This window comes from Saccopteryx leptura, chromosome 1 (genome assembly GCF_036850995.1).
Source record: "Saccopteryx leptura isolate mSacLep1 chromosome 1, mSacLep1_pri_phased_curated, whole genome shotgun sequence".
In the NCBI taxonomy this organism is placed as follows: Eukaryota; Metazoa; Chordata; class Mammalia; order Chiroptera; family Emballonuridae; genus Saccopteryx; species Saccopteryx leptura.
Genome location: NC_089503.1, coordinates 254329354 through 254356553, shown reverse-complemented (window position 1 = coordinate 254356553; position 27200 = coordinate 254329354). Strand labels below are relative to the sequence as shown.

The following is a 27200-nucleotide window of genomic DNA, read 5'->3' as shown; positions in this document are numbered from 1 at the left end:
ACATTTATCTCCTCAGAACACGCAATATACAAAAATGTCTTGGTGCCTTGACTAGCCATAAGGTCATCTATCACCGGCCAAATCCTAGAGAAATCTTGATCAATCTTTTATGTTCCAACCCACAGTCAAGTGTACTCTGTGGTCATTCTTATTACTAGAATTCATTAGACCCTTCACTTTGACTACAGCCTTGACCATACAGTAACCGGCAAGAGGGCAATGAATAAGTCATGATTTATGGTTTTGATATTAAGATTGAATGGCAGTGTCATGACAAAAACTGTAACTATATAAAAAACACAAAATATGCCTTAGAAAAAATGACCTGAATGTGAATGCACATAATAAAATTAATCCATAAAGTATAATAAATGAAGAGAATTACAAAGTTAATTTGAAAATCCATAATTATTATAGGACATTTAAATGTATCTTCTCAGAAAATAAAAAACACAATATTTGTTAATATACAAGAGCTTAGAAAACAGTTACTAAAATACTGTTATGAAGCACCTACAGAAGTGTTCATTTCACAAGAAAATAAAAGAAGGTTCAATCACATACAAACAGGATCAAAAACACACCAAGGGATTCCATGCAGCTTCAAGTTAACAGGTAACACCCAGTCTTCCTGACAGGTGTCCCTCTTTCTTACAGTACCATTGCAGATGTCATGGACAATCAGGACAGCATACTCACTAGCACTGTTAACAGTATAAGGTGTTTCTTACACAAATTAGACCTATATGGATATAGTTTAGAGAAAAGGGGAATTAGACATAAGCATGTCTGAATCAGTTTCCAGGCGGACACAAGAAAGCGGACAGAAAAATCCAAGCTCTGCTGGGTCTTTGATGTGGATTTTGTGAAGACATTGATGGAAACCTGCACCTCTCAGAAAGAGACATCACATAGTTGGTGGTTTTGAGGTCAGTCTTGACTGAAAGGAGAAAGAATACAGAATAGGCTGGAAAACTCTGATGCTGAAGCTCCTATGTCTGTCTGTCTGAATCTTGGCTCTACAATCTGACTAATGCCTTCTTTGTTTTTGCCTTACAAATCTCGCAAGTGAGGCAACTATGGAATTCTAACATGGACCATAAAGGAGATGAATTTTGAAAAATTAAGGTCCCACCATTACCTAAGGGGAGGGAAAAGCTTCAGCTCTTGACCTTGTTGCCCTATCACAGGTCCCTCTTCTTAATTCAAAGTCTACTCGCAAACATTAGTACAAAAGAAGAACAAAAAACAAAGATCCAAATATGAAAGTAATTCACATATAACTATTGTTTCCTAAATTGGCATACATAAAATTTATTCCAACTATTTTATTAGTATAGAAAACAAAAAAAGATTCCTATTTTACCACCCAAAAAAGGAGCTTTGTCAGAGGGAACAGTAGAATATATATAATGGACTAGGGACAGAGAGGACAGCCAAAGCCACTGGGAAAACCCAAATACCAAACTGTCATTCTTCAATGGCCCTGTAAAACAGCAAATAAAGCATTAAAATAAGATATTTAACCTAACTGTATATAAAAAATATACTGCAATTCACCCATGTATCTAACAGGTTTCAAAATAGAAAATAATATTAAATGTTTTAAGCACTCCCTATTGATTTTATGAACTACTGTTGAAAGACTCATTGTTATCTCATGCAAGTGTTCCTTTCTGAAAGTAATTAGTAAAAATCCACAGTCCAATGATGAAGTAAAAGGAGTTCAATAAACACAATATATTTACAACAAAACGACAACTCTTCCATGTTGAAAACTTTCTGGTACATTATACATGGATTCAGTTCTATCAAGCTTTCTCATATTACTTACATTTTCATTTCTTTTTTGGAGGGAATTTTCACTTGTAACAATGTGGATCAATTCAAATCTTTCCCACACTGTTTACACTCAAGAGTTGTTTATCCAGTGGGTGCTTTTATGCTTTTGAAAGGAACTGAGACAACTGAGCCTTTCCCAAATTCTGCACATTAACATGGTTTTTCTCCAGTGTAAATTTTCACATTTGGAAAGGTTGTATGATAAACGAAGACTTTTCCAAATTGCTGACATTAACAGTGTTCTCTTCACTATGAACTCTTTCATGTTTTCGAAGATATCGGAGACAAGTAAATGCTTTAGTGCATTTCTTACATACATATGGTTTCTCTCCAGTGTGATTTCTTTCGTGTGTTTGAAAACTCTGATAACATTTGAAAGCTTTCCCACATTCCTTACATTCATAAGGTTTCTCTCCAGTGTGAGTTTTTTTATGTGTTTGTAAAGAGCTGGGATCTCTGAAGGCTTTCCCACATTCCTTACATTCGAAGGGTTTCTCTCCAGTGTGATTTCTTTCATGTTTCTGAAGATCGCTGGGATATCTAAATGTTTTATTACATTTTTTACATTTATAAGGTTTCTTTCCAGTATGATTTATTTCATGTTTTCGAAGATAATGAAGACAACTGAAGGCTTTACTACATTTTTTACAGACATAGGGTTTCTCTCCAGTGTGATTACTTTCATGAGTTTGGAAACTTTGGTAACATCTGTAGGATTTCCCACACTTCTTACATTCATATGGTTTCTCTCCAGTATGAATTCTTTCATGTATTCTTAAGGAACTGAGATATCTATAGGCTTTCCCACATTCCTTACATTCATAGGTTTTCTCCCCAGTATGTGTCCTTTTGTGATATCGAAGAGAACTGGGATAACCAAATGTTTTGTTACATATTTTACACTCATAGGGTTTCACTCCAGTGTGATTTCTTTCATGTATTTGGACACATTGATGAGAGCTGAAAGCTTTGCCACATTCCTTACATTCATAGTGTTTCTCTCCAATATGAGTTCTTTGATGTGTTTGTAAGGAAGTGGGATCTCTGTAGGCTTTACCACATTTCATACATTCAAAAGGTTTCTCACCAGTATGATTTCTTTCATGTTTCTGAAGATCACTGGGATACCTAAATGTTTTACTGCATTTTTTACATTCATAGGGTTTCTTTCCAGTGTGGTTTCTTTCATGTTTTCGAAGATAACGGAGACAACTAAATGTTTTATCACATTCCTTACATACATATGGTTTCACTTCTCTGTGATTTCTTTCATGTCTTCGAAAACTTTGATAACATATGAAGGCTTTTCCACACTCCTTACACTCATAGGGCTTCTCTCCAGTAAATTTACTTTCATGTCTTCTATAATTTTGATAATATCTGAAGGTTTTCCCACACTCCTTACATTCATAGGGTTTCTCTCCAGTGTGAATTCTCTCATGACGTCGAAGAGAACTGAGATAACTGAAGGCTTTGCCACATTGTTTACATTTATAAGGTTTTTCTCCAGTGTGGGATCTTTCATGTATCTGAAGTGAAGTTAAAGAACTAAATATTTTTCCACATTCTTTACATTCATAGGCTTTTGCTCCATTGTGATTTCTTTCACATCTGTCAAAACACTGGAGAAAACCGAAGGCTCTCCCACATATGTCATAATCATATAGCTTGTCTCCATTATTTTGATACTCAGATGGCTTATTTCCAGTGTGACAACTGATGTGCATATTACTGGATGAATGATGCACAAAGACTTTTCCACACACACTGTATTTCCACGGTTTTACTTCAGCAGTTTTCTTCTTCTGATTAAGATTTGAAAAAAGGTTGACGTTGTCTCCACATCGACTACCTTTTCCTCCTTTACAAAGTCTCTCTAATTTTGGATTTCTGTAAATATTGAGAAGCACATTACTAATTATTTTTTTCATTAATGATTTTAAAATTATTAGTAGAATATCTGAACCATATTTTCATGATTTATAACAAAATTTTAGGTTTTCCCCTTCTCTGAATGATTTAAAACTTAATTCCTATATTGAATGCTTTGCAAGGAGTTCACCTTTGTTACTATCACAACAGTGATATTCATATACAGATATTCAATACTACTATCACAACAGTGATATTCATATACAGATATTCAATACTACTATCACAACAGTGATATTCATATACAGATATTCAATACTCTTTCCCATGTTAATTATTTTTCAAACACTGAATATCTCTGTTATATGTTAAAAAATAATTTGGTGGAAATTTTCTGAGAAGTAATAAATTTGAAGCAAAAGTTATTTTGGTTGCTTCTTTTTAAATTTGGTAGAATAACAGGTTTCTCAGGTAAGATAGTGCTTGCTTTCTATTCTAAGTGAGACTCACCTGCGTTTTTTCCTTTGGTTTTTGTACTGATCTTCAATATCATAATCTTCCCATTTCTTTCCTAAAATGCAGACCCAGAAAGTTGATTCCAAACTATTAGAAATTAGAGAAAACATAAGGTTCTAGTTCTGTGATGAGCTATGATCCTGGTTGGTTTATTTTACAATGTCCTCCCCTTCCACATTATACATTTGAGAATAATGTTGATGGCCAAGAAACACTTGTTTTTTAACTGAAAAAAAAAAAAAATGAAGGTAACTTGTCATCCTTACCTATTGAAACCAGGTTCCTGAAGGTTTCCTGCATCACATCTCTGTAGAGTTTCTTCTGTGGAGAATCCAATAAAGCCCATTCCTCCATACTAAAGTTCACTGCCACGTCCTCAAAGGCCACCAAGTCCTAAAACACCCCAAGTATGTGTAGAGTAGGATGAGTGAGACTCACAGCACTGGACACCCAGCCTCCATTTATAGGAAAGTTATGTGTGCGTCTCGTCTCCAAACATTTATTCTATGATTTGATCATAAGAAACTCCCTGTCTATACTTGCTGGCTCATACATTTGCCAGCATCTTGAGCACATGCAAATTATTTACACATTCTTACTATAATAACATTACAACTTATATTTTTTTCTGATGGCAGTGTTCAGAGAATATATGGAAATCAAAGAATTGTTATTCAAATGAAACAAACATTAACATTTTAAGACCATCAATTTTTGTGAAAAACATTCTTTCATCTCCTTCCTCACTGCCCACCATTTACAGCCCTCCATGAGGCAGATGTTAACATCTCTAATGAGGTTTCAATAAATAAAAAACACAGTAAAGAACTACAAGTTTTTTGTTCTAGTCCCATCACCAAACATGAGAATCCAGGAGGTCTGTGGAAATTCAACTTGTAACAAAGCCCTGCCAAGCCCTAGCTGGGTAGCTCATTTGTTTAGACCAGTGGTCAGCAAACTCATTAGTCAACAGAGCCAAATATCAATAGTACAACGATTGAAATTTCTTTTGAGAGCCAAATTTTTTAAACTTAAACTATATAGGTAGGTATATTCCTTATCGAGGTAGCACCTGCATGTGGTATTTTGTGGAAGAGCCACACTCAAGGGGCCAAAGAGCCGCATATGGCTCGCAAGCCACAGTTTGCCAATCAGGGGGTTAGACCATTGTTCCAACATGACAAGGTTGCAGGTTTGATCCCTGGGTAGAGCACAAAGAAGCAACCAATAAATGCATAAATAAGTAAAACAACAAATGGGTGTTTTCCCCTCTCTTCTTTCTTCTCTCTCTCTCTCTTAGATCAATTAAAAACCTAAAAAAGAAAAGCAAAATTAAAAAAAAAAGAAAGGAAACAAAGCCCAGCTGACCTAAATTCCCCTGGGACATTAGAGGTAACCATATGCAGCTGGCTGGGTGGAAATATTTTTATAGAGAAGCCCTGCTCTTACCTGATGGGATATTTATCACAGATTCAGTCCTGCCTTTCTCTTTGTCTGAACTGATGGGTTAAGTTACTTGGAACTTAGAGCTCAGGTGTTAGGAAGAAGGCATGACAACTTATACCACCCGTCCCTTCACTCCTGGGCCTCAGAGCTGCCCCTTGGCACACACAGCACACACACCGAGGGGCTAACATGCCCAAAGAGCTCTTTCCAGCACAACCATGTCTATCCTGGGTGCTGCTGACACTGAGGAAAGGTTAAGAGCTTTCGGCTGCAAGGGGATTTATTAATATCCAGACATCCTCACCGGTGTGATAATGAACTTGCTCATTATGTAAATGTATGTAAAAATATGCAAACACCTACCATACATTCTCCACAGGAGGGAGTATTTCCTGACCAGCCAATCCAGAGCCTGCCCTCCTTTGTGTCATTCCCAAGCTCCTGGTGAAGGAGAGCATGACAGCTCAGCATGGGAACCCATCAGCTGATGACAGCACACACCTCATGGGGCATAGAACGGCTCATTACTGTCACAGTTGAGGTGTCTGCACAGAGTAAAGCAGGCCTCTCAAGAGGACATTAAACAGCCTGTGAGAGAAGAAATGGGACATGGACATGTTTTATGTGGGGATAGGGTGAACCAAGGTGAGAGTCCACACACAAGGGCAGGAGCTCATGAGGATTCAATCACTTGCTGCCATAAGGAGGGCACTTTAAGGCCTTCTTATCACTGTGTACAGATGCGGGCACAGGGGAAAGAACAGGAGCAGGCTCAAAAGCTGTCAGCCATCAATCATCAGAATTGGAGCAGTGGACTGATGGTTTCTGGTTCGTACTGCAGTAACTTAGAAGTTGTCGTTCCCATACTCACAAGAAAAAAGTTTAAAAACTTGACTTCTTTTCTTAGATTTATCAGAGAATTTAGGTCACAGGGCAATCCAGTGTCATCAAAATTGGGAAAGAAAAAGTAAACTTGACATTTAGAAAAATGTCCCAAATATGCTGTTTTTAACATGGCCTATGCTAAAAAATAAAAAAAATAATAAATTATTTCAGCAAAGTCTCATGCAAAGACAAAAAATAAATAAAAAAGAACAATAAAACAGAACACAATATCCATAATTTCTAGGTACCTTCTTCAAATAGAAGGTTAAATACGCCTGATGGGCATATCAGAAGAACACAAAAGACAGAAAGGAACAGAAGAAACCAGGAAAGTAATATTAACTGAGATTTTCCTAAAATGAACAGTGACACACTGTATGTCCAGGATGGTCGGAGAACCCTAACCACAATGAACAACAGAAGTGCACAGCCAAGTGTCTCATATTCAACCCAGACAACAATCAAAGACAGAGAGAACACAGTGAAAGAAGCCAGGGGGGAAAACACCTTATAGGCAGGTAAATTTTAGCATTTTTTTAAATTTAGATATTAAACTTAATGGGGTAACATTGAGCAATAACAGTACACAGGCTTCAGGTAAACACCTCTATAGCATTTGAACAGGTGATTGAGTTGTGCGAAAAATTAGAATTAAATCAGACTTCTTTTCATAGACCACACAAGCAAGAAGAGAGGAGAAGAAAGTATTTAAACTTGTGAAAGAAAAAAAAATCACCTAAAATTGTATGCCAGAATGAACTTATCTTTCAAAAATAAAGGAGAAATAAATACTTTCTTAGGCTACAATTGAGGAAATTTGTCACTAGTTTACTTACTTTGATTAAAATGTTCAGAAACTCATCAGAAAGATTGTAAAAAATGTGGCATATTAGAAAAAAATAAATGAAGGTAAAGTATCTTTTCTTCCTGTTATCATAAAATAGATAATATTTTATTTACAATATTAGAAATTATGCATTTGAGTAACTGAAATAAATGACTGCAATGTGACAAGGGACAGGCAGGTAGAGTTGGGGGTAGCTGGTATGAGACACGGGAACAACCAGTGAAGCAGCACAGTGTGACTTGACAAAGGTGGTGGCTTAGTTATAAATGTATTCTGTAAACTCAAGGACAACCACTAAGAATTTTCTAAAATATATGTGCATTTGATTTAAGCGAGGAAAAGAAATCATGTCTAATGCTCAATTAAAGCAGAGCTGAAGACCAACTGCAGCTGAGAGTGTTAAAATAGGGCCTGAACAGAACAGATAGCCAAAATCTATGGTAGCAGAGTGGGTACCAGTTGCTGGGCAGATTGAGTAATTTCCATAATGGGAGTTGGGCACAGGGGTTTATTTGCCATGTCCACATCCTCAAGTTTGTGGTAACCCACCATGAAGAGTCAGTCATTCATTCCAGGTTTCAGATCAGATCAAACTCAGCTGTTCAAAGGGGGATAATCACTTGTTCCTAAAGGTTTCTTTTAACAGTTTTCAATCCTTGAAGGCCCAGTTTAATTTACACTGAGCCATATTAACTAATTTAACTAAGGAGTAGAATCCACAGGGTCCATTTTGTAAAACCATGTAAGTGAAGACTGAATTTAAATTCATGAGTTATTGGTTCAGAGCTGTCCTGCTCAATATGGGATATCTTAGGACAATGGATGCTATGACTATGAAAACAGGTGAGTACACCATATTATAATCAGTAATTCTCCTAAAATTATGAAGTTCCTCACTTCAGTTTACTGCGATCCTAGGTAAAAACTGTAATTTGAGAACCAGCATTGAGTAATTGTGAATATGGGTTTGTCAATTACTGTTACAGGGGTTGGCAACATTATCTTAGAGGCTCAAAAGCCAAGAATCCCTTTTATCATTTGTGTTATGCAAATTCTTTTAGTATATTTTAGATTTCCAATTGGGTCAAATTGTGGACCTTTTTAAATACCTGTTTTCTCCTTTTTTCCTTTCTTATGTCCTTTCCTGTATTGTATTTTAGGTCACTGAGTAAACTTCTGGTAAGTGGATGTCCTCTTGACACTGGTATTTGTAAATTTTTCTTCTAGAGCAGTGGTCCTCAACCCCCAGGCCGCGGACCGGTACCGGTCCGTGGGCCATTTGGTACCGGTCCTCAGAGAAAGAATAAATAACTTACATTATTTCCGTTTTATTTATATTTAAGTCTGAACGATGTTTTATTTTTTAAAAATGACCAGATTCCCTCTGTTACATCCGTCTTAAGACTCACTCTTGACGCTTGACTCGGTCACGTGATACATTATCCATCTCACCCTAAAGGCCGGTCCGTGAAAATATTTTCTGACATTAAACTGGTCCGTGGCCCAAAAAAGGTTGGGGAACCACTGCTCTAGAAGACCTCAAATCAGAGCCATTTGAGTTAGAGGCCTCCCCCATGGAAATGGCTGCTATATAGAATTTAAGGACCCTGGGCTTACGTCTGGTTTGAACTAATCTCCTTGCTGTGTCACAGTGAGATTGTGGGTGTCCCCAATAGCCCAGAAGGTCAGGATCCTGTACTGTAGTAGAGGTAGAGCCAGCAAGAACAGGGGTACTTAAGGGCCCTGGTGAGCCTTCTGGTATTAGGAAGCCTACCACTTATGAGCTGCCTTTTCCTGTCTCTTCTCTTTCTCTCTGAAATACTTGCTCTTTAAAAACTGACCATCTGATGAGATCACTTCATTTATGGGGTGTAATCATTCTTGTACCCCCCTTAGATCCACCCTACTGTGGACATGACCCCAACCTCATTCATACCTTCATGCTAAAGACATAAATAGGGCCTCACCAGTGGTGGTGGACAGAGCATTGACCTGAGACACTGAGGACTCAGGTTCAAAGCCCTGAAGTCACTGGCTTGAGCGGGGGCTCATCCAGCTTGAACATAGGGTTGCCAGCTTGAGCGTGGGGTTGCCAGCTTGAACTTGGGGTCACCAGTTTGAGCATGGGATCATCAACATCTGAAAATTGCTGACTTGAGCCCAAAGGTTGCTGGCTCTTGAAGCCCAAGGTTGCTGGCTTGAGCAAGGAAGGGGTCATGGCTTGCCTTGAGCACCCCCCATCTCACCAAAGCATGCCTGAGAAGCAATCAATAAACAACTGAAGTGCCACAACTATGACTCGATGCTTCTCATCTTTCTCCCTTTCTGTCTCTCACTCGAAAAGAAAAAAGAGAAAAGAATAGAAAAGAGGAGAAAAGACAAAAACAGGTTCCAGCCAAGATATACTTGACCTTAGGACTACCTTAAGAAGGGTCCCATTCCCATACTCCTGCTCCCAAAGGATGAGTGAGGTATTACATAAAGTATCAACCCAGAGTCCTATGTATACAGAACCCAGGCTCAGTGATGTCAACAATACAACCCAGGGCAACACAGCCCAGGGGAGGGGTTCCCCAGCAAGCAGCAGCTCACACAGCAGGAGCACCCAGGCCCTCAGCAGCCTGACAGGTAAGAAGGACGGGGAAAGGGAGGGGTGAGGCTGAAGTTTCCAGGAGTCAAAAATCCAATATGTGGTGCCTGGCCACTCACAACAAGAACTACAAGTATGAAAAATAGGCGTGTGTACTGGCTTGTTTTTAGACAAAGTCACACTAACAGGATGAGCAAGAAGTAATCAAAACAGGTCAGTTGAGGATGGATGGAGTTAGATCAAAGGAGAGGGACAGGACATGTAGGCATGACTTTCTTAAATTTGCTTCCTCTCAGTAACTTAAAAACACTTTCCCATTCATTATTTAAAACAAGAAGAGACATTTATATATACCATATTTCCTATGATGTATCAGCATTATTAATCAACTTTACCTTTTAAAATTACTGTTTTTAACTTTTCTACATAGGAAACCACTTCAAAAGTTAAGCCTTTAAAAACTTAAACGAGATAAAACTACAGAGTACAAAAAATTTACAAACTCCTTTTCAACTAAAAAAACAGAACAAGACAAAAAACAAGGGCAAATTAAAACATTTTTTTCATCCACAACATTTCACACTCTGGGTATTTTTCAAGAATGAATAACAGAGTAAATGCATCAGGGGTCTGCAATGTAGCCCTACACTAGAAATTTCAAATTTTTAGCTAAGTTTTGATATGTTTCCTCATATCAGTGAAAATCAAAATCCATTCAAATAGGAACTTATTTACTTTAGGAATAGGATAGCCATTTACATGTCAAAGTTCTCCAGGGGCAGGCATAAAACTGACCTAAAATGAGAAAAGCATCTGAGAACTTGAAACGTTTACCTAACATCTTCAAGTTCTCTTGCCTGAATGGAAATAAATTTTTATTTATTTGCACAATCAATATTGCCTTATTCAGATAATTTCCCTCAATCAGGTTATATTTTAAAAGTCCAAGTGCTAATGGAAATGAGAACCAAAGGGCTGCAATATTCAAGGGAAAAAAAATCTAATCAAAAGAATCAACAACATTGGAATCAAAACAGAGAAGCAGCCTATTTCCCTACAGGTAAGGGGAAAAACCACATTGAGAAAGTTGAACATAATCACAAACTCAGTGTCCAGAGACCCCTGCGGAGACAGAACCCCTAGAGAGGGAAGGGCACTCAGGACACCTGAGCAGCCCCAGGAATAAACATGGAACTCCAACACACTCCCCTCATGTGAGCATGAAAGCGCTCCCTCCCCCAGGCTTCCACTCTTGCAAGTGAGGAACCTCTCAGCCTGATTCAGTTTAAGGTTCTGAGCCAAGTAAACTCCCTGATTCCTCCAAACTTTGTCCAGCAGTCAGAATCCCTGCACTTCACAGACTTTCTCAATGTGCAGAAATGACATTCTCAGTGCACCCACAATGCGGATCCAAAACAAACCTAAGGTCGAAAAATGTCTAGGCCTAAGAAACTATAACCCCAAAATGGACATCATCACCCCCTTCAAATCCCATGTGCACGTGCACCCCCAGCTTCCCAGGGCTGTAGCTTCTCTCAGGGCACAGGGTCCTTCCATGGTAGGTGTGAGCAGATAGGACACCTGCAGGGGACGGCTCCCCAGAAGATTAACTGGTCCTTCAAGCACTTCCCCTTGCAGGCTCAAGGGGGTTTTACCTGGAGTCACTGACCATGGGCCTCTGACCTCCACTGGTCTTGCTCCGCACTGCTACTGATATTTTAAATAAGAAAAGCCCAATGCTTACTTTTAAACAAAAGCCCAGTGCTTAAATTAACAATCCACCAAAATCACATAAACCCAGCCTTCTGTAGAAAGGAAGGAAGAAAACTATAAGGATCTTTTACTAGTTCAATGAGAAAACTTCTAATACCTGTTATTTTCAGGAAAATGTCAGTTAATTGTATTTTCAGAAAAAATAATTGGTTGGTAAATAATCATAGTTGAACGGTTCTACTCACCAAATCTAAACCCTGCAATTTCATTTCAAAACACCCAAAAGTAAAACACAGACCTCAGAAATTTACTACATCTGCTTAAGGGAATATAGAGTGAAAGAAAATTCTATACAAAGGGAATGTAATACCTGAATATTTTATTTTTCTGAAATTCATCTCTTTCTTGCCTGTTTGAAACCATTTTATCTTGTGTTTCAAGCCTCTGTTGATTAAATACATTTTATTCCTACTAAAAAACAAAGACTTAATCAATGCATCTCAAAGTGACAGGCACAGGCAGTGTGATGGTACAGATCACCCAGGAAAGTTTCCAAAGAGGAACTGTTAGATTCAGGGAGTACTGATATATGCTGGGGCTGCCAAAGAGTGTAACTATCAAAGGAACAGGGAGTGCTGATATGGACTCTGTGAGGCTGAGAACAAAGAAGGTCAGAGACCCTTATCAGAAGTTTAGTTTTGAAATTCGCCACTAAGCTAAAACCGGCCCCTGTTGCTATGCCGGCCCCTGTTGCTATGCTGCGCGCGACCTCCCTAGCCAATAGCTAACTGCCACATCTGCTTCTGTATTATGCTTGTTCACTTAGGATATATAAGGACCCGGCTGTAAGCGCCAGGCGCAGCTTCCGTTTGCAGCTCCTCGTGAGCACGGTGTCTCCAGACATCTTGGGAGTTCGCCCCTGCGCAGGTTAAACTGGCCAATAAAGTAACATCTTAACTCCTGAAAGTCTCCGACGTTTGTTCTCGTACCCGGTGGATGCTACAGAACCTCTATCCAAAGAAATTGTCAGAAGATGTCCAAACCAGGAAGGATCCTGGGGGAGAGGAACGGGGATTTCAAGTAATCTGATTTCAAGGAATTTAGGTTTTAATTCTGGTTGTTCTCGGCTTTCCTCTCCTGTAAAATATTCACAGACACCCCCCCCACCCCCACCCCCACCCCCACCCCCACCCCCACCCCCACCCCCACCCCCACCCCCACCCCCACCCCCGCAAAGACAAATCTTTTAAAATGTTGAGACTTGTACCAGAAAGAGCTAAGTTGGAGCTCAACCCTGTAGGGTTGTGGATCTGAGACCCTGGTTTGCAAACATTTGGAAAACTCAGAACAAAAACAGTCCTCCTGGGGATACTAAATTGACTGATGTCGAGTTAAGAAATGTTCCTGTAGAAAACATTTTATTTTTGGTGTTTATTTGATCTAAACAGAGTATATGCCTAACAGCAAGATCTCAACACACCAAGAAAAATGCTTCTCAGTAAAAGACCCTTGCAATTTTCTTTCTATCTGCAGGTTTTTTTTAAGCATTTGTAATTAAGGAGCCTACGGAAGATGACGTGACTGTGGGAGAATGCAAGGTGGGGACTGGATTACAGGATACTTAACAAGATTATGGGCTTGCTCCCTTGACTGTGGCTCCGTTTCCAAGATGTCTGGAAAAGACGCATTTCAAAGGTGCGCTAACCTAGATGCACAAGAACAATAGACAAGACTTGCTTAAGGAACAGATAAACCTTTTGCTAAAGGAGTTGTGTGCCTGGGGCAGGACTACTGACCAGGACCTGCCCAGTTAGGAACCTAAAATCTGAGCACCTTCTCGGGTTACTTTTGCTTAGATTTATTACAGCGCCCCTTTCCCTCCCACAGTGGGGGACCTCAGCTCCTCTCACAAATGCACCCGGGAGACCAAGTCACAGTCGACCCCCGATGACCCTCCCCGTGGTCACCGCACCACCTGGGGAGACGCGGCTGCGGGCGCAGAGCTGCCCAGAGAGGATTGGCGAAGCTGCCGCGCAGTGACCCGACAGGACGCCTGGGGTCCCAGCTGCCGCCCGGCACCTATGCTGCGTGCCAGAGGAGACAAGGTCCGAGCAGCGCCCCAATGAACGAGGGTCCTCAGACTCCCAAGTGACAGGAGGTGGCCAGTCCCGCCACAGCCGGTTTCAACTGGTTCCAACCAGCCCGTCCTCCCGTCACCGCACGGATCCTTCATGCACACTCACCATTCTAGGTTTCCTGGGTCTCCTTGAGTTCTTCCTACACTCCCAAGACCACTGCAGATCACAGCGCGACAAACGTTGCAGTAGACCCACTAGGGACCGTGAGGGGTGGGCGACGGGGGACCCTAAATATTTCTACAACCAGAAGGGGCGTAAATACCGTTGCCACACGTTGCCCCACCCACTTGGCCCAGCGCGCTCTTGATTGGACAGGTCCCAAGACTGAGTGACAGAGGGAGAACCTTGGCTCCGCTGAACCAGCCTCCCTTGGTGAACCGGAAACTAACCCAGATTAGGATGTTTACCTTAAACAGAATTTTTTCTAATCCTGGGGCAGCCAGTGTAGTTTTCCCCAAATTCTTTGTGAAGGCGAGGGCACAGTGTGCACAGGGAATCCTGATTCAGTTCCCAGATGGATCAACGCCAAGGCACACTGGAAACAAGAGGGTCTCTGTCCTCTATGCAGTGGTCCCCAACCTTTTCTGGGGCACGGACCGGTTTAATGTCAGAAAACATTTTCACAGACCAGCCTTTAGGGTGGGAGGGATAAATGTATCAAATGAGCAAGACAAGCGTCAAGAGTGATACATCCGTCAAGCGTTAGACAGATGTAACAGAGGGAATCTGGTCATTTTTAAAATATAAAACATTGTTCAGATTTAAATATAAATAAAACGGAAATAATGTAAGTTATTTATTTTTTTTCTGCGGACCGGTACCAAATGGCCCACAGACCGGTACCGGTCCGTGGTCTGGGGGTTGGGGACCACTGCTCTATCGGTCAGGGGCTTGGCGGTAAATCTGGGAGATCACTCATAAAACTGTGACCTTTGTGTAGAAATGCAGACACTGAAATAATAACTTCGCTATCTATAATTGAGTCTGGCTCCATTTTCGTCTTTGATCCTTTCAAGCCTTGAACATTTCAACCATCTCTTCCCCACCCCCACTCATTCTGTCCTTAAGAGGAAGAATCCCAGAGCACTAGGCTCTGATGGGAAGTTAAAACCCCCAAGCAACGGCCTGGGTGCAAGGACTCTTCTCAGTCTAACCACAGGGTGTGAGATGTGTTCGGTACATTCTCAGATGTACATTTCACACTTTTGCCTGTGTCCTTAGAGAACTTTAAAATGCAACCAACATCTCTCCGTTCCTGTCTGTCTGTCCCTATCTATCCCTCTCTCTCTGTCTCAGCAAAAAATAAAAAATAAATAAAAATAAATAAAATGCAACCAACTATAATATCACTAAGGCAATTGATTCTTATTTTTAATGATATAAGAAAAATAGCCCTGGCCGGATGGCTCAATTGGTTGGAGCATTATCCTGAAGAGCAGAGGTTTCCAGTTAGATCTATAGTCATAGCACATACAGGAACAGCTCAATGTTTCTCTCTCTCTCTCTCTCTCTCTCTCCCTTCCACTCTCACTGAAATGAACAAATAAAAACTAAAAAAAAAAAAAGATAAATAATAAAGCATTATATAAATGTGGGATGCAACTGGAAAGTTTTTCCTCACAGCTTTATTGAAGTATAATTGAAAAATATTGTTTATATTTAATAAATGTGTAATTAATATGTGGTACACTTGAATCTAATCTTGTGTCAACTGTAATTGAAAAATAAATTTTTAAAAATCCTTTCTGCAGGACACATCACCAGACTTCAGAAACTGCTCCCAGCAGTTAGTACACAGTGGTATTCAGAAGTCCCCTTTTCCACCAGGGAAGTAAGCCACCGGCCCTTGCCCACATCTCCAGCTCTCAGGGAGGGAAGGGTCAGGGACACAGGCTGGGGAGTCACTGCAATACGACTCTGCTGTGAATCACCTCTGTGTTGTTGGCTGGACACAGAGGCAAGGTCACTCAGTGATTTAATCATTACTGTAATTACACAAAGATATGTACATGATTGAAACTAACAAGTTTACATAGGGAACAATTGAATAATAAAATAGTTAAAATCAGTAGAGAGTTAAAAGAAACATTAATTCTATGTCAAAGGGAAGGGAAAGGGTAAAATGGTTAAAATAATCTCAAATTTATTAGTAATTAGGTGAATTAAACCACAAAATATTAGTTTATACTTAATTGCTATGATATATTCTATAGAATCATTAACACAGTTTATTCATGTATTATTAATTTATTATTGTATTATTTTCCATCCAAACCTACTCTTGCCCCACCCTATATTTTTTATATTCTTCTATTGCTATACATTTCCACAGTTTCTATTTTTTTTTCTGTCAAAATATATACTGTATGGAAATGTTTGTGCATAGAAACTTTCCTTCTTATTTTTATAGAATGCATTCGTGGTGGGAGAGAAAAACACATTAAAATGTTGATAGAAACTACAAATACCACCCCCATCCACAAATGTATTAAATTTTTTCATCTACAACAGTATCAATAGCCTCATATTTTTGTGTTTCTGTGTGAAGACAGGAATCTCACATATCCCATTAATGTAAGGGAGGATGTCTCCTCTGGATTATCCGCTGATTGGATTACCCACTCCCTTCCTGCATAAAAGGGCAATCAGAGGCGAAAGCCACTGCATTTTCCAGCAAGTCACAGGTTGCCTGCATCTCAGGAGTGGAGCAGCAGAACGACTCTGCAGCCATGGGGGAACTCGCATCAAGCTGTGTTTTGCACCAGCCTTTTCTGGTGAGTACAGAATCCATATTGACAAGAAAATCTAATTGTGTAATTTTTTCTTCTGTCTAATGTCTTCAAATAAGCAGGCCACAGCTCTTAAAACAGGAAGGTATCTTACTGATACTAAGCCAGATGGTTTCATTTTGTCTTTTTTATTTCTTTACCAACAGCGTTATTAGAATGTGGGGCCCTGGCCGGTTGGCTCAGTGGTAGAGCATCGGCCTGGCGTGCAGAGGTTCCGGGTTCGATTCCCGGCCAGGGCACACAGGAGAAGCGCCCATCTGCTTCTCCACCCCTCCCCCTCTCCTTCCTCTCTGTCTTTCTCTTCCCCTCCTGTAGCGAGGCTCCATTGGAGCGAGGATGGCCCAGGCGCTGGGGATGGCTCCTTGGCCACTGCCCCAGGCGCTAGAGTGGCTCTGGTCGCAGCAGAGCGACGCCCCGGAGGGGCAGAGCATCGCCCCCTGGTGGGCAGAGCGTCGCCCCCTGGTGGGCGTGCTGGGTGGATCCCGGTCGGGCGCATGCGGGAGTCTGTCTGACTGTCTCTCCCCGTTTCCAGCTTCGGAAAAATACAAAAAAAAAAAAAAAAGAATGTGGAAAGTATTTGGCTCTATGCTGTTTAAATTGTTCAACTCTCTGGAAAAGTTCTTACCTACAATTTGCTTGGCATTTTTTCTTTTTATTCAGTTCATGTCATTAATTAGTTCTTCCTTAATCTCTTCATCAGTAACTAGTTATTCTTTTTCTCTTTTTAATTTTTTTTTATTGATTGATTTTAGCGAGAGAGAAAGGGGAGGGAGGTGGGTGGAAAAGCAGATGGTCACTTCTCCTGTGTGCCCTGACCAGGAATCAAACCCAGGACATCCACATGCTGGGCCGATGACCTACCACTGAGCCAACTGGCCAGGGCTACTCTCTCTTTTTATCCCTCTTGACCTGTCTTCCTCCAACCTGCCCTCTTTCTCTGTCTCTGTTAGCCTTATTTTTTTCTCACAGCACTTACTTACACTATATTAGACATTCATTCGTCTATTAACTCTTCCTTCTCACCCAGATTAAAATCCACAGGAAAGTAATTTATTAAATTCTGAATGATGGGTGTTAGCACACAACTTGGCAGTCAACAGATGCTCTGTAAATGGGAGGATCACAGAACTCCCTCCAAACTGGGATATCTTGGGTAACGAATGGGGTAGTATTAATTTTGGCAGGAATGCCATGAGATTTATGGATTTTCTTTTTTTTAAATATCCCCTAAAGACAGAAAGAGGGATTTAAAAGGGAAGGTACACTGATTGGGTTTACATTTTAAATAGATCATTGTGACTAGAGTTTTCTAATGGGTTACCGAAAGGATTTGAAACCTTAGGCAATGAAAATTTATTGCAGTATAACACTCATTGTATAACTCTGATTGAGTTAATTTTTAATATTTAGAAAGCAAATTTTTAAAAAATAATTTTTAAATAAATATACCTGAGCACCATCTAAAGGCAGAGCAATTGGTAAATATGGCAGTGTACAACACTAAAATTCACATTAAGCTTCTCTTTATGAGAATCTAATTTAGTGGAAAAAAATTAAATAATAGATAAAAACCACATACAAATAAAATTGAAAAAATAAACAGAGAAGATGTATTAACTTTGGTTGCTGGACAGGAAAGGTTACTGTGTGTAAATGGTATTTTGTAGGAAATCTGAAACATGCTTAAGAATTATTAAAAAATTTGAAACTCTTTACGCCAACTCAGAAGGGTGGATGGATGGGTGGATGGTTCATTGATATGAGTGTGGGGTGGTAGGGTGTGGGTGTCCAGAATGACACTCAGGTTTACACAGGACAGCACCAACAGGTGAATTTAGGGGACACTGAGATAGCAGTGAATTATGTAGGGAACTAGATGGTTCAGCATGGCACCTGGTTGCTGTGAGTTGAGTCATCAATGTTAGCACCAATGTGGTGAGTGGGCAGGTGGATATTTGAGTCTCAGGGTTGAAGTCACATTATAATGACTCTATGGGCATTTCTAGTTCATTAATGGTATATGTAGCCAGGGAAATGGATGGAATAACCTAGAAAGGGTGTTAATGTAGAACAGATGTATGATCAGGACTGACTTCTAAGAAGCATTGGTTGCGTCAAGTCAGAGAAGCTGAGATTAACAAGGAGGAGTGGGAGAACAGAAAGAAGAGAGTCAAGGGGTAAACATTTTTATTTATGGTGGAGGTCTTGTGCAAAAAGGAAATGAATGGGAATATGGTGTTTGTGAGTTAAGATGGGACTTGTGTGTTTAAGAAAGTATGTAGGGGTTGTAAGGCACATGATTTCACTGTAGATGAGGTACTAAAGGACTATGAAAACTAGCTGATTGTGTGTCCTAAAGCACAGGGAAAAGAAATACAGAAAAACCTGAAGTCTTTTTTTTTTTTTTTTTTTTGTATTTTTCTGAAGTGAGAAGTTGGGAGGAAGAGAGACAGACTCCCACATGCACCTGACTGGGATCCACCTGGTATGCCCACTAGGGGGCGATACTCAGCCCATCTAGGGCATTGCTCTGTTGCAACCAGAGCCACTCTAGTGCCTGAGGCGGAGGCCATGGAGCCATCCTCAGTGCCCAGACCAACTTTGCTCCAATGGAGCCTTGGCTGCAGGAGGGGAAGACAGAAACAGAGAGAAAGGAGAGAAGAAAGGGTGGAGAAGCAAATGGGCACTTCTCCCCTGTACCCTGGCTGGGAATTGAACCTGGTACTTCCACGCAGCCGACACTCTATCACTGAGCCAACTGGCCAGGGCCAAACCTGAAGTCTTGAGATAGGAAAACCTATGATCCTTGTGTCCAAATAGCATAGGTTTGAGGGTGTCAGCATGTGTGTAGTTGACATTGACAAAGATGGAAAGAGGGAAATGTCCTTAGAGGAAGATGGTGGAGGGAAATGGTTTGGAGCTGACACTGGATAATGAACTAGAGCTATCTGTCCTTGACTCATACCTGCTAGATGTCCCTGGATCAACTTTCCAGATGACTGTGATGAACAGACACAGTTCTCCAGAAAGAAGTGGAGGAGGGATCCAAATGAACTGAAAGTCGTTGTCTTCTTTTTCATTCAAACTTTAAACTTCATTTTGTTTTCAAAGGGAAATCTCAAACGAACTATGATGTCCCACACTGTAGAGAAGAAGAGACAACTCCTTTTATCCAAGACCAAGCAGAGATGTCGTGAAAGGTCTGCACTTCCTATGAGGCTGACCAGCTGCATTTTCAAGAGGCCAGTCACCAGGATAACTTCCCATCCTGGCAATGAGGTCAGGCGCAGGCAAGGAGAGGAGACCTGCGGGCAGCCCCAGCAAGTCTGTGCATACAGGAGGCTGCAGGGGCTTCAGGTCCGCAGCACCGAGGGAGAACTTTTCAGTACTTTGGATGTCACAAATACCATAGATATAATTGCACCGCGAAATGCAGGTGGAAACCCAGGCCATGCTGGTCCTGGGTGTCTATGCAGCAGCCCAGAGCCCACCCCTGCATGCTCTTCCCATTGGGCAGAAATGATCCCAGGCACTGGTCTCTGTGTCCCTCAGTTTCTGTGCAGACAGCAGGTTACCCCTGGGGATATCCGGAAACAGACTCTGAAAGTGAAAAAGGCAAGAGAGAAACTGGCTGTGGCCTTGAGGGCAGACAGGCTGGCCAGGGAGGCAGAGAGCCAGGAGCTAAAAAGAATGTTGTGAAACCTGGATGAAAATTAGGAGAAGGTTGTACTGAAAACGTCCAGTGGTGTGGCTTTCGAGAAGTGGTCACTGTGAGACCACCCTTGGTATATCTGTCTTCCTAATGTCAATCCTCTTTCTTGCTATGGACTGTGATGCTTTGTTACATTAAAATTGTAGTTATTAAATTCTTTTGAGAGGCAAAAATATGAAGTCGATAGTTTTGTGTGGGAGAGATTGGGCTTCATGTGACAAGAAGGTCTTGTCCTTGTATACCTACCTCACTTTCTGTTTCCTATTATTTTTATTCACTTTTATATTAAATTCTACAGAGGTAACTCAGATTGATAAATTATAATTTTCTTATAAAACACAAAAGGAAAAGATGACACCTACTTTAAAGAGATCTTTTAAATGTTAATGTGATTCCATAAAAATCTGCTTTCGAAAAATTGCATTTTTTTTTTTTTTTGCCAAATGCTAGTTCGGACATGACATATTTATATATTTTAATTACCATCCCCGCACTTGATAGTGATGTGTTTAAATAGAGTCAACCTAAGACTCTTAAGAGGGAAACGTCGTCCCTGTCTGAAGCAGCGGTGAAGAAGGCTGCTTAGGCGGGAACGTCCCCGCCCCTCCCCGCGTGTGGCTGAGCGCCCAGCTGGCCCAGGTGCTGCTGGCAGACAGGGACACGATGCTGTTCCACTGCGGCTGTGAGGTGGTGGTGTGAGACGTGTCCGGGGCCCCAACAACTAGAACCCCAACGGCAGCAGCGAGACCCGTGAGGCCTGCGCGGGGAAGCTGCGGCGCCTGGGCTTGGTAAGCACCGCGGGACCCGCCTTAAGGTCTTCGGCAAGGCGCCCGCGCCTGGCCAGCGCCAGCCCTTGGGGACCACGTGCTGGGCGGGGCAGCGGGGCAGCGGAGCTGGGGGCCCTAGGTGTCACCTGTCTGGAGCCAGAGCCGCTGGAGGGTGACTGCCAGGCCTGGGCAGGACACGCCGCTGGAGCCCGTGTGCACACAGCGCGTTGGGCTTCCACCCTCGTTTCAGTTCGGGAAACTCACCAAGGCCATGCGCTCCCGCAGCTACCTGGCTCCTGCTCACGGGCAGCGCTGGGAAAACGGCTCCCACGTTAGCGTCGTCGTCGGGTAAGGCTGTCAGACTGTCGGGTCTGAGCCGTGTGAGTGGCCTGCCAGCGCCAGGCTGACGTCATAGACAAACTCAGCAGCTTCATCTTGTACTGTGTGTCCCCAGGAGAAGGCATCATCAGCTCAGAGGGAAGCATCGCGGTGGGACATCGCCCAGACAGACATCCTCCTAGGCGTCACCTGTGTCCTAAAGACCATCTTGACCCTTACCAGAGTTTCCACTCCAGAAGATGTGAAGAGTAATCAGGAAAGTGCACACCTACAAGGAAAATGGTCCCGGACTTCTATGTTGACAGCATAGCTGACCTTTTGCCTGCCCTTCAAGGTTAAAGGTTTAGCGTCTTTAATCTTCAGAAGATTGAAAATCAGTTAATCAAATTAAGGCGAGGCTTAAGCATTTACTCAACCAAGTGACTTCAAAGAGTATACCTGGCCTGATGCCAGGAAGTGGCACAGTGGATAGAGCGTCTGACTGGGACGCAGAGGACCCAGGTTCTAAACGCTGAGGTCACCAGCTTGAGCGCAGGGTCACTGGCTTGAGTGTGGAATCACAGACATCACCCCATGGTCCCTGGCTTGAGCAAAGGGTCACTTGGTCTGCTGTAGTCCCTCAGTCAAGGCACATATGATAAAGCAATCTTGAACAACTAAGGTGCCACAACGAAGAATTGATGCTTCTCATCTCTCTCCCTTCCTGTCTTCCCTGTTTGTCCCTCTCTCTGTCTTTATCAAAAATAAAAAAAATAAAAAGTATACTTGGAATTAGGCAAAGGCACTAGAGTTGTTAACCTTGTAAGTAAATATCTGAGGGGCAATTTTGTTATTTGACTCATTGCAGATGTTTATATCTTAAGATGCACTTTGAAATTTGGAGGGCATTGTGGGGCTACCAGGCCTTGGTTGCCACGGACAAGAGCAGGTGCCGCGTCTGTCCAGGATTTGGATAACCTCAGGGCCTGCTGATGAGCCTAACGTGGTCTAGGGGTGTCATATATTTTATTAAACATTTCAATTCAGGGATCAAGCCACTTACAGGACAAAGGGGAGAAGCTGATTATTTTGACTGTCCCTAGAAACTTGTACAAATCAACCCACGGCCCCATCAGTGATCATCAGCAGAGGAGCCTGCTGCTGCATCCCAGCTCCTCACCTGAAGGTTGGGAGCAGAGGAGAAGCTGCCCCCCAGTGGTGTCTCAGTGCCCCCCCCCCACTTTCTTTAAGAAAACCACTGTGATATCATAATTGAGTGTCTGTTATGTTTCAGTTGCCCAGGGCGGCTGCTGCTCATATATGGTTGTGCCCGTCTGCAAAAAGTCCAGCTACGCCTCTGCTTTCTCAAACAGGCACTTAAGTCTAAGTGAGTTAGACTGCACATATTGTTGGCTGAGTGGCCAGGAGGGCATGGATACTTTTGCTGAACTTTGGCCTGCTGCATAGGGAGCTCAGAGCAGTGTTTTTTAAGTGAAAGGAAGGGAGGGGAGGCAGAGAGACAGACTCCTGCATGTGCCCTGACTGGGATTCACCCGGCAAGCCACTAGAGGGCAATGCTCTACTTATCTGGGGTGTTGCTCCCTTGCTCAGCAACCGAGTCTGAGGCAGAGGCCACAGAGCCATCATCAGCATCCTGGCTAACTTGCTAGAACCAATTGAGCCATGGCTGCAGAAGGGAAAGAGAGAGAGAAAGAGAGACTAGAGAAGGGGGAGGGAGAAGGGTAGAGAAGTAGAAGTTCTTCTCCTGTGTGCCCTGACTGGAATTGAACGGGACATCCACAAGCTGGGCCACTGCTCTACCACTGAACTAACCGCCCAGGGCCAGTTATTTCCAATCATCTGTTTTCACACTGACAGCTGGGATTAAAACTTAGGGTCCTGAACAACATGGTAATGGCATGGAGAAAGTCATGTTTTTATGACTTTTTTTTTTTTTTTGCCCAACTATTATTTCTCCAAAGCCCCTTTACACAAAGCAAATAAGACATTTTTAAAAATTACACCTAATTGCATATTAGAAATTCACTTGAATTCACCCAAGGATCTAAGAGGCTGTAAAATGTAAAGAGAAAATATTATTAGCTCATTTAATGAAAAAGTCACTACCCATTAGCGTTATATACTATTATTGAAAGACAACTTGTGCATGATCTGTGGTGGCGCAGTAGATAAAGCATCAACCTGAAATGCTGAAGTTGTTGATTTGAAACCCCAAGCTTGCCTGGTCAAGGTACATATGGGAGTTGATGCTTCCTGTTCCTTCCCACTTCTCTTTCTCTTTCTCTCCTCTCTAAAATGAATAAATAAAATTTAAAAAGAAAATAAGGTAAATTTTATAAAAAGAAAGAATGAAAGAAAGACAACTTGCAGAATTATCTCACCTCAATATTTATTTCTGAAAAAAAGGACAGTTGGCCCTTGAATGACATGGGTTTACTTAACCTTGGATTAAAATCTACGTATGAAATCAGAAGAATGTGCTTTAGGTTACACATGGATTTCCAATGTATAGGCTGTCTGACCTCTCACTGGTGCATTGGTCAAGTGCTAACTGCTGTAGAAACTTCAGTTTCAAATGATACATTTAAAGAAAGAGCCTCAGCCTAACCAAGCAGTGGCATAGTGAATAGAGCATCAACGACAGAGATGCTGAGGACACAGGTTCAAAACCGCCAGATTGAGGGGCAGGTTAGTCCGGCTTGAGCGCGAGATCATTGGCTTGAGTATGGGATCATAGACATAACCCCATGGTCGCTGGCTTGAGCCCAAAGGTCACTAAAGCCCAAAGTGGCTGGCTTGAGCAAGGGGTCACTGGCTCAGTGGGTGCCCCCCAGTCAAGGCACATATAGAAAGCAATCAATGAACAACTAAAGTGCTACAACTATGAGTTGATGCTTCTCATCTCTCTCTAAAAATTAAAAAAAAAAACAGATGAAGAAATGTTAGAATTCCTGGACTTTTTTTTTTTTAAAGATTTTATTTATTCATTTTAGAGAGGGACAAGAGAGAGAGAGAGAAGGTGGGTAGGAACATGAAGCATCAACTCCCATATGTGCCTGGACCAGGCAAGCTCAGGGTTTCAAACCAGCAACCTCACCGTTCCAGGTCGACTCTTTATCCACTGTGCCACCACAGGTCAGGCAAAGAACTCTCTCTTTAAAAAAAAAAAAAAAAAAAAAAAAAAAATTACAATGTAATGATTTGGAATATATACACAATATTGTATGTTTTTGCTAAGAGTGGATTAAGCATTCTCATAGTGCACACACAAAAAAGTAACTATGTGAGGCAGTACTTAATCTGGAAACCCTTATATGCTTAAGAAAATTGAATGACAAAACTACATTTATTTATTTATATGAACTTAATTGAGTTTTTTGTTTGTTTGTTTGCAAAATTGAGAGAGAGAGAGAGAGAGAGAGAGAGAGAGACATCCTAAGTTGCATTTGTTGAAAAAAGGTGACTTATAAAAAGGAAATAAATCTTTTTACGATCTCATACCCATGGAGGGTTGTACTGAGAGGACAAATCCACCAGCAAAGTTCCAGAGAGGAACCTGGACCAAAGGACTTCCCATAGGATGCCTGTGCCCAGGAAAGATCCTGGGAGGGAGGGACAGGATTTTATACAATGTAGTTCCAGGTACATTTCTCTCATGTAAAATATCCACAAACAAAAAATAAACTCCATTAAAGCAGCCATCCACTGATTGTGGGGAAATGATAATTAAAATGTGGGTCCATTTGAAATGCATCCCAGAGAATAGTTGATTATGATTCTTGAATCTGCGAGAGGTGCTGGCGTTTGGAAATATGGGGAGGAACTTGGAAATGTAGGCAGTTATTGCCACCCCTAAGAAAATTGGGGTGGTGGCTGGTACAGGGAGGTGGATTTGAGACCCCACTCACCAAACATCTGGGAAACTCAGGAGGATTTGAGTACCCCTAGGGTGAAAGAAGGAACTTGAAAGCCCACGGACAGCCTGCTCTCACGCAGGAATCACGGAGAACGAATCATGGTTTTCCCTTGATGGTCTTCTGGGTGGTCACCGCACCACCAGGGAGACACGGAGTTGGGGGCGCACAGCTGCCCAGAGAGGTTCAGAGCCTGATGTTGCCGCGCAGTGACCGATCAGGACGCCCAGGGTCCCGGCTGCTGACCCAGCACCCACGCTACAGACGAAGGGGACATCATGATGTGCCAACGGCGACCAGGGGGATTCCGTCGGCAGACTCTGAAACTGAAGGCGGGCAGGCCGGGTCCGCCACAGCCGGTTCCAGTCAGCCCTGTCCCTGTCCTGGGACACCCGACCCCCCACATTCACCATTTCTCAGCCCCTGGGGTCCCCCAGGCGTCGTCCCTTCGGCCCCTACAGATGGAGTAGGTCACAGTGGGGCTGAGGCTGACACAGAAACACCTGGGCAGTTAACTGCAGGGACCAAGCCATTGGGGCGTGACCCTAGCACCACCAGGAGCCACGCGCGGTTTGCTGAGCGTCACTCCACCCACCTGCCGTTCTGCCCCCTCTGATTGGACAGTTCTCAAACACCCTCCTCCTTTATTCTTCAACAACAACTTGGGGGACACGTCAGATGGCTCAACAGAACCAGCTTGGACCAGTGGGTACGACCTGTCGCCTCCAGGAGAGACAAGAGAGTCAGCTAGAGACCCAGACACCATCTTCCCAGAGTTGAACACTACTACTATTAAACCACCAGCCTGCGTAGTCAACTGCCTGGTGTTCCAGCTGCTGGTGACATCACTCTCTTGTCTTCCAGTTCTGCAGTGGAGTGTGCTGGCAGCGCCAAGCAGGGAACTTTGGGGGTGCTTGTTTTCTGAAGAAGCTCTTGGTGGAGACTCAGACAATAATTGAACTGTGTAGCTCTGAAAATGAAACCGTTCTTCTCCACCTTGAGCACAAAACCAGCATCCACCACCTGTTGAATGACTTGGCCTGCCTTGCCACTCTGTGGCCCACTGAGGACATTTAGAAGGATCAGAGTGCTATGCAGAGCTGGAACTTTCAGAGTGCCATCCCCCAGGAAGTCTTGGGCCACTCCTATCTACCCTGTGAGATCAGCCCATACTATCCAGGAAAGGGGAAGAAGTGCCCACTCACCCAACCTCCCCCCCCCCCCAGGCTTGCTGGCATCACCAATGAAAGATGGTTTGTATCTGTCCTCCCAAGTTCCAATGGTCCCACCTTGCCAAGCTCATTTAAGGGCAGGGTGCAGGGGAGGGGTTGCTCAGAGCTGGTACTTTTGGAATATCTCCCTTGGAGGCTATTGTCTGGGACTGGGAAAAAGTGCTTGGCCACCTCCTGCAGGCTTGGCTGGCACCATCCCCAAATGGAAGACTCTCTTGATTTGTTCCCCTAAGACCCACTGGCTCCACCCTACTGAGCTTGTCCCTAACCTGAACCTGCAGCACATTCCTCCTGGTTGTAGCTTACATTGGAGACTCCAGCAGAGACTGAATGGTTTGGCTCTGGAGTAAGGGCCACTTTACCCTCGAGTGCCTAACCATGCAGTTTCCAAGCACGAGACCAGTAGATCCCTGTTCTCTGGACCCAGGTTGCTCCACCCTACTGAGCTTGCAGCCTGTGGAAGGATCTGTGGGCTATGGCCAGTCTGGGCTTGAGCACAGGATCATCTACATCAGTGGTCCCCAACCTTTTTTGGGCCACAGACCGGTTTAATGTCAGAAAATATTTTCACGGACCAGTCTTTAGGGTGGGACGGATA

General features: G+C 42.5%; 1 protein-coding gene across 1 annotated transcript; it reads right to left on the bottom strand.

The window, feature by feature from the left end:
* Positions 1-467: 467 nt before the first annotated feature.
* LOC136379604 (zinc finger protein 709-like) lies at positions 468-14111 on the bottom strand. The gene is made up of 5 exons (XM_066347002.1): positions 13955-14111; positions 6040-6264; positions 4497-4623; positions 4225-4285; positions 468-3732 (listed from the first exon to the last, which is right to left on the bottom strand). Exons 2-5 carry the CDS (start codon positions 6145-6147, stop codon positions 2022-2024), a joined length of 2007 nt encoding a protein of 668 aa, XP_066203099.1. The 5' UTR covers positions 6148-6264; positions 13955-14111; the 3' UTR covers positions 468-2021.
* Positions 14112-27200: the final 13089 nt, after the last annotated feature.